This window comes from Heterocephalus glaber, unplaced genomic scaffold (assembly GCF_053883595.1).
Source record: "Heterocephalus glaber isolate CG9 unplaced genomic scaffold, H.glaber_assembly_v1.0 deba00001608, whole genome shotgun sequence".
Taxonomy (NCBI): domain Eukaryota; kingdom Metazoa; phylum Chordata; class Mammalia; order Rodentia; family Bathyergidae; genus Heterocephalus; species Heterocephalus glaber.
The window spans coordinates 12,812,418-12,830,054 of NW_028258379.1; the positions used below are offsets into that span (position 1 = coordinate 12,812,418).

At 40.4% G+C, this 17,637-nt stretch overlaps 1 protein-coding gene across 18 annotated transcripts in view; it reads left to right on the plus strand.

The window, feature by feature from the left end:
* The window catches only part of Rgs6 (regulator of G protein signaling 6), a 596,709-nt gene that overhangs the window by 399,576 nt on the left and 179,496 nt on the right, over positions 1-17,637 (plus strand). For all 18 annotated transcript variants that reach the window (XM_004837270.4, XM_087195071.1, XM_013067441.3 and 15 more), the window contains one exon: positions 14,604-14,703. In XM_004837270.4, coding sequence (XP_004837327.1) covers positions 14,604-14,703 — 100 coding nt within the window. The remainder of the gene's footprint in view (positions 1-14,603; positions 14,704-17,637) is intronic.

Consider the following 17,637-nt stretch of genomic DNA (forward strand, 5'->3'; position numbering starts at 1 on the left):
TTACCTTTCTCTCTCATTGCTGAGAGAAAATACCCAACACCCAAAGTTAGAAGGGAAGGGGTTTATTTGGCTTACAGTTCATAGAGGTTGTAGTCCATAATCAGCCAACTCCAAGACAGGGATGACAAACAGGCATGGCAGAGCAGAAACAACAGGGTGCACACAAGGCAACAAAGGTAACAAGAGAGTCAGCAGCATCTTTCTGCCCCTTCTATTTTATTCAGACTACCAGGGATTAGGGTGGTGCCAAACTAATCATCGCATGTAGTAGCTTAGTAATCACACTCCCTTAACCCCAGCATTACACATTCCAGATTAAACTACCTCTGAAAAAGAAAGTCCCACCTCATCGGCTTTGGGGGAACATCTAAACATATGACCATCTTCTTCCTGTGTCTTCACGTCATCTGTCCTGCACGCAATCTGTCTCTGGGTTCAAATTGCCCCTTTGTGTAAGGACACCAGTCATAATGGATGAGGGTCCACACTAATGACTTCACTTTAACATGGTTCCCTCTGTAAAGATCCTATCTGCAAATAAGGTCACGGTTAAGATACCAGGGGTTAGGACTCCAGTATACAAATTTAAGGGGACACAATCAACCCATAACAAGGAGATACACAATTGTAATAAGAATACAACTGACTCAGGAGTTCCTGCAAAGTAGGAGAACCACCACTGCACAAGTTACATGTGAGGCATTGGTCCTTCAAATGTGGTTCAGCTCTGGAATTGGTCCTCACTCCTTTCCCAAGTTGCTTAGTTTCCTGTAGAACCCTCTCTCCTCAGGTGGGGGAAACACATGCCTTCCAAATTATCGTGGTCAGTGTTTCAAATCCAGTGGTTTGTCAGATTGTTCTGCTTCTCCCCACGAAAGGCAACATCATCATCTAAATATAAACAGATGGTGGCCAGCTCAACGACTGGCAGGCAATAAGACACCATGCCATCTCCCCCTAGCTGGGGCCTTTTCACCCAGGGGCTCTCCTGGGCCCTACCCACTGGCCTGCAACCTCACCTCAAGCTCACTTGCCTTCTTATTGCGGAAGAGCTGCAGGGAGATGAGCTGCAAAAGCCATTCAATCTATGTGATTAACAGAAGTAATTGGAAAATGACCCTGCCACACTCCCAAGGAGTGTGCAGAGTTTATTTTCAGTTATTGGTATTTATCCCACTGATTTTCTGCATGTGGCCTACAGACCATCAAATGCTTCCTGGGGTTGCTCAAGCTCCTTCTTAGTCAGATTAAAAATTGGAATTAAACCAGATAGATACACGCTTTATTAAATCACATTTTCTTGATGAAAAATTTTCTCTTTTGGTCTATGATTTCAGGAGCAGGAGGCAAAGGACTTAGAAATTTGAAGACACCTTTTCCTAAGTTGGTGAAATTCATCCTTCCTCCAGGCAAATATGAGCCTCCATGTGACAAAATACTATCTGTGGGCAGGAAAGTCCTACCGCTTATTCTACTGTGTTAAGGGACATAAGGCAGTGTATAAGTATCAGAAGGCAGTGTATCTATTTTATGTTGCTATAACAAAATACCTGAGGTTAGCTTACATATAAAGGAAAACATTTTATTTAGCTCATGGCTTTGGAGGCTGAAGAGCATGGTGCAAGTTTCTGGTGAGGGCCTCATGGCAGATGGAATCCTAAAGCTGGAGCGTGTGAGCAGGATCACACGGTGAGACAGGAAGCCAGAGAGGATTCAGGAGACAGGCTTAATCTTTTTATAAAAACCCCCTCTTGCAGGAACTGAGGTTCTACAAGAGCCATATGGATCCTTTCTGAGTGCTCTCAGTGACCTAATCACCTTCCACTAGATTCTACCTCTTAAGGGTTCCACCACCTCTCAACCTGGTCACACTGAAGACCAAGCTTCCAACACATGAACCTTCAGGAGACACACTCAAATCACATCCAAGCTATAGCAGGCAGCAAAAATAGGGCTGCTCTAGGGAGCCTTATTAGTCTGGTTAATAAAACATTCATTTTCCGTGGAGTTGGAAACCTATACAAAATGGGGCCTGTTAAGTTGGACGTGATTTTTGGTGATACTGTTTTGAAAGTGTGGCTCTCCTGTCCCAGCTGCTGTCCCCTAAAGCTTCAGCAGAGACCTGCACAAAGGATGATCCTGTCACACACTGTTGAAAGGAATGGTAAAATCTTCTGTATCAACTCATCCTCTTCACATAGAGGAGAACCTAAAATTGATTTTGAAAGACAGAGGAGTGAAGATTGGTTGAGGAGTAAATAACTATGCCAGATACTGCATACTCACTTAAAGTTTAGAAATACATGATTAGCCTTTAAAATCAATAAAAACTAGTTTATGGATATTAGAGATTTGGGAAAATATTATAGAACATAAAGAAGAGAATAAAATGAACCACTTGCTATGCTCAGAATGTTTGTATCTCCCCAAAACTCATAAGTTGAAACCTAATGCCCAAAGTGGGGCTTTTGAAGGTGATTAGATCATAAGGGTTCTGTCGTCATGAATAACATTAGTGCTTTTGTAGTAAAAGAAACTTGAGTGAGCCTGTCTGCCCCTCCTGAGGACACAGAGAAGTACCATCTGCCAGTGACTTCATCTTAGACTTCCCACTCTCCAGAACTGTAAGCATTAAATTGCTACTTTTATAAATTACCTAGTCTAAAGTATTTTGTTATGGCTATAGCAGCAGCCTGAATGAACAAAGGCACCTTTATTTCTTAGCCAAAGAGCCAGACAGGGGAGACACCAGCCAATTAAGAAAGACCCAAGCTTGATACTTGCTTAGAGAGGATGGTGGGAAATGCCATGAGAGGGAGATCCAGACTCTTCTGATGAGACAGTAGGCTCGGGCCACCATTACAGAGCAGGAACAGCACACTGCTGTCACTTGGAGATGCGTCCCTGGAAGCTACAGAGCATGGGCTGGTATGGTTAGGGCAGCTTTAAATGCCAGCAGGAAGACAAGAGCCATGAAACCAAAAAGGACATATTTGCTACTATCCTAGGGCTTCATAAAACAGGGGTGGTCCTGGGCTTGCCCCGCAGGGTCCAGCAGGACCTTGGGTTATTGCTAGGCAGGGGCTCAGGTAAGGCTTTACTTGGTGGCATCCTTGTCCTGCACTTCCTTCCATGCAGGCTCCTTGGGGACTGTTCTCCTTCTTTAGACTCATTTAAAATCTCCAAGGGGTTTCTCTGCTAACACATGAGTGTGGACAGAAAGACCCTGCCTGTCTGGTTTCCCGGCCCCTAGCAAATAATGTGTTTGGAAGAAGTGATGATTGTCCATTTCTCCTTCAGGACCAACCTTGATACTCATTTCTACCTGATTTTGCCCATATAGAATGGGGGAGGGTTCCCATGCTGTAATTTATCTCAGTCTCCCTCTCCCCTGGGGTGACTCTCGTGTGCTCATTGGAGCAGTTTGGGATTCAAACATGAAGAATGACATAACCAAAGAGGAAAGCACCCAGGGGAAGAGAAAATGGTACATTCAGGTGCAGCGAGGCTGCCATCGTCAGGGGGACAGTGAAAAGAATGGGGCTCAGGCAGGTTCAGGAGGACAGAGGGAACCCTAAGTGCACAAAATCATGGGCAGCTGTGCTGAGGAGAGGCCAGCAGGAGCTGCCATCAGAGGGAAGGAGGATGGCCGTTGTTCACCCCAGCCAGATGGGTGGCACAAACAAGGGGTGCCACTTCCAGCTCTCTCGGTCCAGAGTGCCACAGGGCCCAGGCTAGGAGTGGCCTCGAGGTGCAGGCAGGCTGAGGAACTCACAGAGAATGGGTCAGTAAACGTGAGTCCAGAGTGAAAGGAAAGGGTTATGTGGGGATGACTTGGTCTCAGCTGCCCACCACCTTTTAATTCTGGGAGCTTTTTTTTTTTTAATACAGGAGATTGAACCCAGGACCTTGTGTGTGCTAGGCACACACTCTACTCCTGAGCTATATCCTCAGCACTTTTTATTTTTTGAGACAGAGTCTCACTAAATTGCCCAGAAGGGCCTCAAACTTGGGCTCCTCCTTCTTCAACCTCCTGAGTAGCTAAGATTACAGATATTACAGCTATTACGCCCTGGTATAAAGTCTTTTCCAAACACTGAGGGAGTTTGTTCTGGCCCTCGTTGCTCCATCTGGAAATGCTCTTCTCTCAGGAACTCGGGGAGACTGTAACCATTTCATTTCCCTGAAATATCCTTAAAAGAATGTATGTGAGCCTCTCAGTTCTCTATTTCCATTCAAGGCAGCCAGCTGCAGAGAACCAGGGATGCTTCTGAGATACAAACTATGCGTTCCTTCCAGAAACCCACATTCTGAGAAAAAAGACAACCTCGGAGACACTGAGTATGACATCAGCCCTCAGTAGAGGAAGTTATCACTGGAGCAAAGGAAGAAACACTCTATTCTGGTTCTTGTTTCACATCCTTGAATGGAAATGGGGAATAAAAAAATACAGACTTTCATAATACATATGGATGCATGTACAGGAAGTATCCTGAGGAGTTTTCCCAGAAGTGGTAGCTTTTGAGCAGGGCCTGGCAGTGTGACAAGTACAAGGTGGGTTTGCAAGGGGTGGAGGAAACTCATGAGGAGTGAGGGAGGATGCAGGGGCTTCTGCAGATGATTGTGTCCTTGGGCAGAAGGTTTAGAAAGAGTTTGATAGAAGACCTTGAATTCCACAGTAGGAAGTTTGGCATTTATTTTGTAGCTGTAGGAAACCACAGCAGGTTTTGCAGAGATCATTAACATAAATTACCCCAAACCTTTGCATTTGCTCCACTTGTTTTGGTTCAGTTGTGCAGTTTGGGATAGGGGAAGGGGTTTAAGGGTCAGAAAAGAGGGAAGCAGGAAAGGATGAGTGATTTTAGAGTCCAGTGACTCTTGGGGTCAGAGGGCAGACAAGGTTTTATGTTCCTCATTTCTCCTAAAAGGAAAAAATTAATAATATTCTAGGACAGTTGATGAACTTAGTTTTCTGTGAAAGTAAGTATATTGCCCTCTCTGCAGCAGTAAGGGCAAGGTGATACCCATGTTAGGACTTGAATAGTTCTGTAGAAACACAATGTAAAAAGCCTCACATACAAATTTGGAGTATTTTCCAGTGCTGGCTGAATTATTTGGGCTGCGTTGCCATGTAGCATTTCATGTACATTTCTCTCTGGTGTGATAGACTGGAAAATGTGGCTACGTAAAATTTGAGCTGAACAATAAAACTTATCTTTGTTTTTGCCTCTGTGGAATGTGGTGCTGCTGTGATTAATTTAAGAAGCTCCTAGAAAGACCCTCTGAGCCACCCATGTAATTGGTCTCAGGTAGATCAAGAGGGAGCTTTGACAATGCCATGTAAGCAGTTCAGTTAGAGACAGACAGACAGCTTCCCCAAGAAGCTGCCACAGTTCCTGGTTGGCAGCTGGTTTGACCAGTAAACAGATCAGAACGAACAAGAGCAGTGTGCAGAAGCCCACCCACTTCCTGTGTAGGAGGGAAACATTAAGGTCTATTTTGGAAAAAATGCGATATTGATTAGTCAAACATTTATTAGTGGTAGTAGGATCACTATGGGTCTATATTTTTTACTGTGGCTGCAACTAATTACAATAAGCTTAGTAGCTTAATAAAAATAAAGTTTAATAAATAAATTTATTATTTCATAGTTCCAAGAGCCAAAAATCTGAAATAGGTCTTACTGGGCCAAAATCAACATGTTAGCAGGACCATGTATCTTTCTGGAGGCTCTCAGGGAGAATCTGTCTCCTTGCCCTTCTAGAAGCTGCCTACATTCATTGGCTTGTGGTCACTTCCTCCATCTTCAAAAGTGTCAAAACGCTGTCTCTGATCCTTTTTCTATCATCACATCTCTCTCTGACTACAAGAAGGAAAATCCTCTGCTTTTAAGAATTCCTGTGAGTAAACTGGGCTCACCTCCAATCTAAGATAATTTCCCATCTACAAAGTTCCTTTTCCCATCTAAGACACAATAGCCTAAGGTTTGAGGGATAAGAATGTGGTCTTTATTTGTAGGAAAATTGAGGTACATAGAAAATATAATGCTGAGTGAAATAAATCAGACACACAAATTTAAATAGCATATTGTGTCTCTCATCTGAGTAAGGCAAAGTACAAACTAAGAGAAAAGTAAAGAAAGGAGAGAAGGATACACAGAGATGAATCTCTTGCAGATGGGAAGGGGTCCAGGGGACCCAGGGTGAGGGGTGAGGGAGAGGAGATGGGAAAATAGGTAGAGTGAAGATATGTCTGGTACAAGGTCCTAATAACCTTAATGAACATGGACATTACATGCCATAAACATGAACTAAGAGTAATAATATCACCCAGAATGAAAAAGGGGAAAGGGGAACTAGAGGAGGAGGGGAAAGGGAGGGAGAGGGAAGGGGATTAATAAAAAAGAAATGAGCTGTGTTATGCACTTGTACCAACTCTCATGATGATTGTAAAATGCATGTACTGAAAATATGCATTAATAAATTTTTTAAAAGAATGTGGTCTTTGTTGGGGGGTATTTTTTCTCCCCTACTGTGTATTCAGCTTCTACGCATATGATGTGGCCCTGTTTTCTGCATCCCCTCCCACTCAGCTACAGCCTTAGGTGAACCCCAGCCTCCATAGAATGTACCCTGGCCAGCTGGCATAGGCACCCAGGCAGCCAGCTCTGGAGCAAGACTGCCTGGGTTTCATATCAATTGTCTCATTTACTCAATGGTTTAATTTGGCCTTGAACAATTTATCCTCCCTAAATACAGCATCTTATTCTGTAAAGAGGGGATGATTCCCAACAAGAAACAGATGACACACTCAAATTGGGCTAATTTGAGGAGATAATAATGAAGGGATCTTGGGTCTTCTGAAGTTAGAATGCTAGAATGTTTCCTTGGCCAGTGTCCACTGTCCTCATTTGCACTGCAGCTGGCCTTCTGCAGTCAGAGAGCCTTCAGTTGATGGCCTCCTGAAGGACCTGCTCCCCTCACCTTCCAGAGCAGTGACAGATTCTTACTCAAGAAAGATGAGGCCTTCTAAGGCCTGGCTATTCTAACCACGCTCAGGGGAAAGACATTTTCCCTAAAGTACCATCCACAAGTCATTGGATCACTGACTGGATTGCCCTTCTTGCCTACTTTTCCCTTAAGTTAAATGGGAGAAAATGTTTTCCATAAAACTAATTTAGGAAACACTACATACAGCAATATTAAAATCATTAAAGCAAGTCTCCAAGGGACAAAACAGATAATGGTACTTCGTCTATCTCCCCTGGTGTATTTCATGGCAGGCCCAGTTCATCAGGGAACTGGCTCCCAGTTTGGCTGTCACTGAGTGCCTGGGCAACCCTTCCTTGAATGTTGTTGCTAAAGTTTATGGAATCTTGGGATTCTGTTAATGGAACCCATTCCCAAAGCAAGACCATCTTAAATACAAATACCAAATTCACTTTTAAGTTGCAGATGTCACTACTTCCAAGACTCTCTTAATATGTTAAGAATACCACTGAGTACTGGAATCCCAGAGAAACTTCTTTAAGAATATAGCCCTCACGCTATTCACTTATTGTATCCACTCAATTATTCAATGAAGCAATATTTACAGAGCATCCAATATTAGGACTCAGTGGTGACCACCCTAATGGGAGATACAAATTAAAGTGATAATTTATATGGAGAGAAAATAGAGGGTCCTATAAGAGCTTATAACAGGATAAACTCGGGAACACCATAGATAGATTTTAAGTAGAGGAGTTAAGTGATCATATTTCAAGAGAATCATGCAGGCTGCAGTGTGGAAAACAGATCAGAAAAAGAGTCAGGGCCCACCTAATCATGCTTTATGAATTTGTTGTTGTTGCTGTTGTTATGGTTTGAAGATTGAGCCTTCATACTGAGTTACATCTCTAGCATTTTTCTTACTTTGAGAAAGGGTCTCACAAAATCACTAAGTTGCCCAGCCTGAGCTTGAACTTGGCAATCCTGCCTCAGTCTCCTAGGGTGCTAGGAATACAAGCTGTATGTCCGGTCTGTCACCACACCCTCCTTTAACAGGCATTTTGATCATCTTCATGTTAACATGTGGAATCCTCAAATTCCTTTCAGGCCACTGGTATCTCAGTCTTGAATTGGGATGGTAAAAAGAGGAAAGGGGTCTTGATGGAACCCATTTTGAGGGCCTCTTGAAGTAGAATTCTTTAGTGTTTCACCTCCACCCTCTCTGGAGCCCACATTTGGTCCCACTTCTCCAACACATCTTGAGCAACGAGCCTAGATCCCTGGATCATGCAGAACTGTCTGTCCATGCTGAAGGACTCACTTTCATCTGCTTTAACTAATATAGGACAATGCACTTTTAGTTGCTCAATGCATGTTCACTAAAGTAGTAAGTAAACTGGATATTGTTGAGAATAACAGTGTGTTATGTTTTTAAAAATAAGAAAGAGAAATGCCTGATCTTCTGGAAAATGATATGAGACAGAGCCTGCTCAGTGAAGCATGCACATGTTGGATTAAGAAATACAATTATCATCGGCCAGCTCTGATTCCTGCCTCGGGGCTGATAAGATGGTATCCAAAGAACCATTCCTTCATTCACAGACACCAGAACAGAAGGGTCTTTAATGAAATTCAGGAGCTGGAGTGACAATCATTAGCAGCTAGAAATAGGCAACCAATCACAAAGTCAAGATGAAACATTCGATAAAAAGACCTTCATGCCTGAGGCACACTGTGCCTCCTTTGCTGAAGTTGCATGGATTATTTTAATAATTGCACCATAATTAGCCTGTACTTGAAGTTTTTTAATCCTCTACTGAGGGAACACTGGACAAGCTAAATAAATTATTTCATTGGATCATTAATTTGTACAAACAATACTAATATGGGCTGTTTTTCATTTCTGTAGGAGCATCACCCATTTAGGCAGAGATGAGTAGGTCTGGGCTGGCTAGGAAGGAACATAGTTAGGGGCTCTTTGGGTCATGCCTCTATCTGGTATCTGATGCCATCTGTCCAAAATAGTTTCTAAAAACATCAGAAACTCCCCAGGACTGGCCAACACCCTCCCCAGCATGCATGTCCTACCCCAGAAAAGAATTCTGCATAGATCTGCCTAGAAGATCGGCACAAGGAGAAAGAAAGTCTAGAGGCTGCTGGCCTGCCCTTCTCATTCCTTGCAGGCACAGTTTTGCATTTGTCAAGTCACAGAAGCCTCCCGTATTTTCCAACTAGAGATCTTAGTCTAGCAAACACACCCATCCCTGTAAAGATAAGGAAAATGAAGTTTAGAAAGGTTAAACTACTTGTCTAAGGTCAACACAGCAAGTCAGTAGAGGTGAGGTCACCAAATTTCTCTGGATCTCAGTCCAGTGTTCTTTCGACCATCCCAGTGCTGGTTCCATTTCTAAACAAAGAACAGCTTGTCCTCACCCGTCTCACACTCTGGGCTAATTTGAGGGAACTGTGTGTATCCTTTTATACTCTTTCTCCTTGAAAAGAGAACTCACTGTGTGGCATAAGGGTTTCCATTTTCCTGCTGTTTGGAAGTGTTTTACCTGTGGAGCAGGGCTGAGGTCCGAGCTCCATGGAGAAGGGCATCCTGATTATTGTGACTCATCCAGGCAGAACCAGCCAAGCCAGCCAAGTGATTTCTCTGCTTCACTTGGCTGTCAGATAAGGGCCACCTGCTTATTGAGTGGCACTGTGGAACTTAGGTCAAAACATGCTCCCTAATGTCTCAGAGCTTCATAGTAAAGGATGCCAGGGAATTAATTTTGCTCTTCTCTAAGAACAAAAGGTATTAGAAGTTAGATGGAACTAAGCAGTCAAGAAAATATAAGTACATACCTTCCAGTCCCCATTCCCAACCCTGGAACTGTGCTTTTTCAGTGGAAAATAAATCCAACTGACCCCATAGTTCAAGAGAGAGACTTTTGAACAGTGCGACTGCAGCCAGCGCCGAGTAGCAGTCAATCTTGAGACAGCCAAGAATCTGAGTGTCTGGACTGATTTCCCTGCATCTCCCTCTGCCACTTTAGGCCTAGAATGCATGAATGCAAATGGGATTAAGGGCCTTGTATCTGAAAAGGATGTTTGCAGACCTTGGTTGAGATGGATCTCCGTTGTCTCGTTTATAAACTGTGAATATAGTAATCTATCTCTCATGAAAATTAAATGAGTTTATAGAAGTACAGTAAGTCTTTTAGAACTGTGCCTGGACCAAAGTAAATACTCAACAAATGTTGGCTAAGAAAATGATCATCAAAGTAGAGTCCTTTTGTGTCTGCAAAAGTATTCAAATCTAAGAAAGGAGATAAGTGTGTAAATGCCTCTGTTCCATAATTATAATTAGTTACTAAGGCCATAGAGGGTAAAGAATTGTCCTTTAAAAAAAACAAACACAAAAAAGGTAAAGTATACTTCCAGCAAGAAAGACATGAGTTGAAAATAGCAGAGGTAGAAATGTTTTTAAAAGTTTAAAGTCCACCAGGTGGCGCTGATACTTTCCTTTGATGCCATGTTCCACTCAAAACTTGATGGATTGTATAATGTAAGGGGCAATACCAGGCTCTGCTGCAAAGTATCCTGGGGCTCACAGAAAATAAAGTATTCATCTTGGTATGCAGCACATGAAGAAGTAAGATTCCTAGTGATAGGGCAAGGATTTAGCCCAGTAGCACCATGCCTGCCTCGGAAGCGCAAGGTCCTGAGTTCGATCCCCGGTACAAAAAAAAATACCAAAAAAACAAAAGATTCCTAGTGATAAGCTAGGCTCAAGGCCATTTATTGGGTTCCTGCCTCTCATAATTACATTCCAGGGTCTGACACCATTTCTAAACTTCATAGTCATGCAACTCACATCAGGATTGTAGCTACGTTTTTCTGAAGATCTGAGAAATTAATAGATGAGCTTCACAGTCGATAAACAATAACTGTATTAAATTCAGACAGACGTCGGTAGGAATCCCAGCTTTGCTACTTACTGGCTATGTGGCTGTGTGACCTTGGATAAATCACTTAACCTTTCTGAGCTTCAATGTCAACATCCTTGTTAAATAAATTTTAAGATTGAGAAATAAATTAGATAATTTATTTAAAATACCTAGGTCATATTATTCATAAAATAGGTGTTTGAAAATGCTTCTCATTTTTTAAATAAGTGAACTGAAAGCCCACTCATAAACCCTTGGGAATTCTCCAGAAATCATAACAAGGAGTTTCAGGGGCATAAAGCCAATATTGGAGTGGACCATGTTCCAGAATCAAACACAAATGTCAAAAATTTGTCTGATACCACAATGGAATAACCAACCTGAGACAGTATAGTCCCTAGAGTTTTAAAGTAGATGGCACATAGTGTAAATTGAATTTCTATTTTCTTAAAAAGGGTTGGATCCAAAGATACATCAGTTCTAAGATTTATTTATTCTGACTTTCAAGTATTGAAATTTTTGATAAATGCATTTTAGAGCCCTATTATGTTTTAATTTTGTGGTAGAGCAAAGCATACTAAACTTAGTGAAAAATAACAACAAGCTTTGGTTTCTCACTCATGAGTCCATAGGTAGCTGTGGTTTGGCGGATCTATGGGTTCAGTCCCATTTGCTCCAGATATTTTTCATCTTTCTTGGAACAATAACTATCTGAAGCATATTCTTCTCATGAGAAAAGGCAAGGGGCAGGTAAAGGGGTAAGCACAACCATGCAGGTACATTGTAAACATGTACTCACATTGAATTTAATAATATCCAAACAGCTAGCCGAGTCATATGGCCAAGCCTAAAAGTCAAAAGTAGACTCTTTGCCAAATGTGTTGGCCAGCTTTCCCATTGCTGTGACACAGTACCCAAAATGCACAATTTAAAAGAGGAAAAGTTTAACTTGGCTCACAGTTTCAATGGATTCAATCCATGGTAAGCTGGCTCCAAGGCAAGAACATCATGCCAGAAGGGCATAGTGGAGCAAAGCTGCTCAGTTCATGGCAGCTGAGAAGCAAAGCAGGGGAATAGCATCAGAAAAGAAGGCACTAGGGACCACAGATATTACCCAAGGTCACACTTCCATGACATATTCAAACAAACCTTGATGTGTGCCTTATTAATCTGGCAGGCATCTCTTAATCCAGTCAAGTTAGCAATCATGATTAACAGATCACATCCATCTTAAAACCAAGGCAAGGATTACATGTCTATGGAATACTATGAAGTATTTAGGAATTGGGGGCCAGTAATTCTGTAAACTATTCCTGGAGTGCCATCACCTTTTTGGTCAGTTGAGGGACTGTCTTTTTGATCTGGCTGCAGTCCCTGATTAGTGATACACTCCTTGATACATTGTGTGCCAATATAGGAAGACAAGGGCTTCCTCTTAAGTAAATATGTGCTTTCAAGATTTAATCATATGAGGAGGCAACTAATCTTTCTCCTTTTAGAGGAGAAAGAAATCTCATAGAATCCTCTATACAGCCCATCCTTCAAATGCAGCCCACAGAAGAAAGGACTGAAAATTATTACCATCTAATGCCCACTCAGAGGTCTAAAAGAATTGAATTATTGGTTTCTCTTCAATTCTCAATGATTTTCTTACCCTTTCAACAGAAACCATCAATGTAACAGATACATCTGGTTTCAAATAATACACCAGATCAAAGCATAGGTTACTTTGAAAATATAACCATTTTCCTAGGAATAGCTATCCTCAGTTATTGATGAGTAATACTCAAACTACTCTAAATTGTTGGGAGTTTAGGAGACAAGGAAGTGTTAGCCAAGGCCATTACTGTGAATGTTAATTAATATCCTTCTCATGCTGTCATTTAACAAAATATAGTCTTCAGAGGGTGACCTCTCTTTCTAGGAGACACTCATCCACTGCCTGGGAGTATAGGATTCTTTCTCACTCACAGAACTTATCATGGAGACCCAGAAATATCCAGAGACAATGATTTCCCTGCTTGGCTGATTTTCTAGAAACCTTATTGGGAGGTAGAATAGTCTCAGGGTTAGAAGCCTGATCTCTGGAGTCTTTGGTTTCAAACTTGGCTCCACAACTGGGCAGCTATATGATCTTGTTAAAGAGATGTTCAGTTTTCCTCTGCTCCTGGAACCCAGAGGACTGAGTCCTCTGTCCTTCCTGAGATTGAGTGGTGCTGTGTGACTAGTTCCAGGCAATGAGTTGTGAGAAAATATGCTATATGTAATTTCTGGGCTGTACCATTTAATGCCCTACAAAAGGCTCTCCAGAATTCCCTCTTGTCACTCTGATACAGTGACCAACAGCATTCAAGATAGTGGCTGTTCCATCAGCCCAGAAGTGCTACAATTAGCAAAGTCCTCATGCTGACCTGGCTAGACATGTAGCATGAGACAGAAATAAATTTGGTTACGTTAATTTTGTGATTTGTTTGCTACCACAATTTAACCCTGGTTGATATACCTCTTTAATTCTTAGCTTCTTTATCTGAAAAAATGAGAATAGTGTCATCTATTTCATAAGATAATTATGAAGATTAAACAGAATAAGATATATATATATAATACTTAGAATAGTACCTAGAACAAAATAAATTCTAAATATGTTTCAGAGAAGATGCTAGTGATAATGCTATACCATGCTGGACTTTGTCTATAACAAGACATCTGTTTCTGTCAAACCACTTGTAAGTCATGTGTCTTTGAAAAACATCACTTATCCTCAAATTACAAAAGTATTATATTAAGCTAGATGAGCTTCAGGTTAAACTTCTAACTTTAAGATTATGGGACTCCATTAAGGACTCAGAGAACCCATCCTGATGTTCCAAAGATATTTCTCTTGGTCAAGGGAACAAAATATATGATCAAATCACTTATTATCCTCTCGCTTGCTATAGTTGTTCCCCTTTCCCCAACAAAAAGATCTATGTCCTTGTTATAAATGTTTCTGTATCCTATGCTGAAGATTTCTGCTCTGGAAATTACATAAAGTTTATAAATTCTTAGCTAACAGTCATTTGTAATGGTTATTTTGTTTTCACCAGTAGTGTGTCACTAGGCTCCAGGCTGCAGCCCATAGACAACCAGTCTTTCTCCACACTGTTGTCTTCCTTAGTCCAAATGGAGAGCACTCTGTCCTTGAACACCTGCATCCTGGCTCCAGATGACCACACTCATGCCACCTCTCACAACCACTGAGACCTGTTCTCTAACTTCTCCAGATCAGGGCTATGTCTTCATTTATAGTCTTTTTTCTTTTTGTTCTCCCACATGACTGGTTGATTCTTTCTCTGGTCTTAAATATAGCCCTGACTGAACTTCATAACAGTATGTGTTAACATTTTAGGTTAAACCATAGAAAATTATCGTTTTGAGGCATTCAAATATGGCAATTTCCTATGATTCAACCTATATATAAACCCGATCTACATAAGAGGAGGAATTTCATCACATATACATTGAGTTACTTGTTGGAGCCCATCAAGAATCCTAATGTATCTCTCCCTCATTGCCTTATTGAACTGGGACTTTTTTTTTTACAGAACATGCCTTATGCTTTTTGATATCACCCTCTGACATCCCTGATCCCAGAACTTAGTGGGAGAAAATAATACTTCTTTTCTTTAACCTCTTTCAGATTGAAGACATCATTACAAAGATGCAAGATGACAAGACAGGGGGTGTGCCCATCAGAACCGTCAAGAGTTTTCTCTCCAAAATCCCGAGTGTGGTCACAGGTAAGGTACTTCTTACAAAGGGTTAACAGTAAGCAGAAGAGGCCATTGAAAGATTCTGCAGTCTAGATTGTGACCTGGGGTTGTCTGAGAACCTGTGAATAGGAAAAGTGAAACATTCAGTGTGTTTCTTGACTCAAGTCCCATCCTGGTTTCTAGGGAGAAGCTCCTCCCTGTGAGTCATTAAGAATGGTGTGACCATGCCAGCCCTTCAAGTGTCTGTGGTTAAGACCCCTGGGAGTGAAGTAGACCATTAATAAACTGACACAGTAGCAACTTAGGTTGTGGGATATAAATAACCACAGAAATATTACAGAAATTAGGTTTTAAAGAAAATTTTGTGTTTTAAGAAACTCATTCAGATTCTACAAAATGCCTTTAAATCACTATATTTGGACTTCTAAAAAAGTAGTTTTAAAATATTGTTGTGTGTTCTTTTTTGTTTTTCTGCCAAGACTTGTTTTTTATGAAATATATTAGACATATGGGTATAGTTTCAATGCTAATAATATAATACGTCATATGCACCAACTACCTTACCTTATAAATATCATGTTATCACTATCTTAGAGTACCTCTTTGTATCTAGTGGATTGGATCTCCTTCTCTGTTTCATTGTCTATTTTGTGCTAGTAAATTCATTATTTTTCTTCATAGTTTTAATACATAGGTATCTTCCTTTGCTATCCAAACAAATAAGCAAATTATAATAAAATTTTACATGATTCTCTCATTCTTAAACTTTGTCTATTTACTTTCTAAAATTAAGGACTGAACAAGACTTACTTTCTACTCTCCTCCTTTTAGAATGGCAGTAATAAAAAGATTGACCTAAGTGGCACTGATTATATGGAGGAACTAGAATTCTCATATTTTGTTTGTGGGAGTGTAAAGTGGTGCAGCTAATTTGAAAAAAGTTTGACAGTTTCTTCAAGAGTTAAACATATGTTTATCACATGACCCAGCAATCCCTTTACCTAAGAGATTGGAAAATTGTGTTCACACACTCACTCACTTGCGAGTGTTTATAGCAACTTTATCCATAATCTCTGCAAACTGGAACTATGTCAAATGTCCTTCATTGGGCAAATGAATAAACACATTCAATTCTATCCATATTCGACAGAAAAAAAATAAGCTACTGATACATCAGCAAACATCAGCAACTTGGATTAATCTCAGTATCATTTTCCTTGGAGACAGAAACCAGTCTTAAAAGGTCACATACTGTCTGATTCCATTTAAATGATATAAAAAAAACTCTAGTGATGGAAACACATCAGTGGTTACCACACATTGGAAATTAGAGGGGAAGAGTTTGATGACAAGAGATAGCAGGAGTTTATGTTATGTATCCTGACCATGGTGATAACATATACCTAAATGGGTCATACTTTATAAAACAGTATAAACACACACAGAGAGTCAATGTTACTATATGTTAACTTAAAAAGTAAATAGACTCAGTTAAAGTATCCCCATTTCACTATCCAAACCATTACTGAACCCAAATATTTTCTTAGTCAGGTTAGGCTGCTATAACAAGCACCACAGGTTGGGTGGCTTAGAAACAACAGAAATTTATTTCTCATGGTTCTGGGGGCTGGAAGTATGAGGTCAGGGTGCCAATAGGTACAGGTTCTGGTGAGGTCTCTTCCCAGTTGCAGACAGCAGACTTCTAGTTCTGTCCTCATATGGGAAAAAAGGACACTAGGTAACCCTTACAAGAAGAGGGTACTACTTCCATTCATGAGGGCTCCACCCTCATAAATTACTGCCCGAAGGGCCCACTTCTTTCTACCATCATACAGGGGAATAGATTTCAATATGTAAATTTTAGAGACACAAATATTCAATCCTTGAAAAGAAAAGAGTTGAATTAGTGTTCTCTAATTTTGAAGTTTATCCAAATAGAATTACACTATATAAGAGTCTTGATACATTATTTTTAGTACACTACTGGATTTTGTTTAATAATATGTTTAGAATTTTATACCCATTTTTCTGGACCAGATCATTCTGCTGTTTTTCTTACTTTCAGTGTTAATTTGGGTATCAAATTTATTCTACCCTCATAAGATGAACCATGAAGTATATATCTTTTATTAATATTGTATTGGTCTCTGAAAAATAATTGTCACTTTATGCAGCTAAGTGTTTAATTTCAATTTTTTTTATTTCTAAAGTTTCATCTGGTTCTCTTTGCAGTATGTTTGGCCACTTGTTAGTCTTTGAAGGTGTTTTTTTTTTCCTATAAAAAGAAGAAATGCAGAGGTATTTAGAGGGAGACATTAGGTCAGAACATGTAGGTTTTCTAAAAATGCAAATTACAGTATATTTTATGATGATAGGAATGACTCCAGGGGGGAAATGGTACTGAAAAAAGAAAGTCAAAGATTGAGATCAATGAGTAGGTAAGAGGAGATTGAATAGCATGTAAATACCTTTAGCTGGAATCATGTACTGTTTATTCATAAAAGAGGAAGGGAAGCAAGGATGGGAGCAAGTAGGAGCGGGTAGAATTTCTCTCTTAATTGTCTATTTTCTTAGTAATAAGGAAAGCAAAGACAGTAGAGATGATGAAGTTTTGATGAGAGATTATAAATCGTAAAATATTCAACTACAAGAGTAAAGAGACCAGAGTAGGAAAATGAAGCTTTGGTTATGAGGTAGCATTAAGGGCCCCCTTGGGATTATTTACAAGTTTAAAGAGAGACAATTCTTTCTTGGCCACATTTAAGTCTGAATTCAGCATGTGTCAGGTAGAAACTGGACACAATGCTACAGCAATTATGAGAGTATATGAATCAAGAGACAGACAAGGGAACAACTGAAATGACTGATCATTAAATCATAATAGAGAAAAGTGAAGCCAGAGATGGGGTGAGGAAGTGTGAAAAGGAGTGGTAACAAACTGAAATTCCAGTGGCAAAAGAA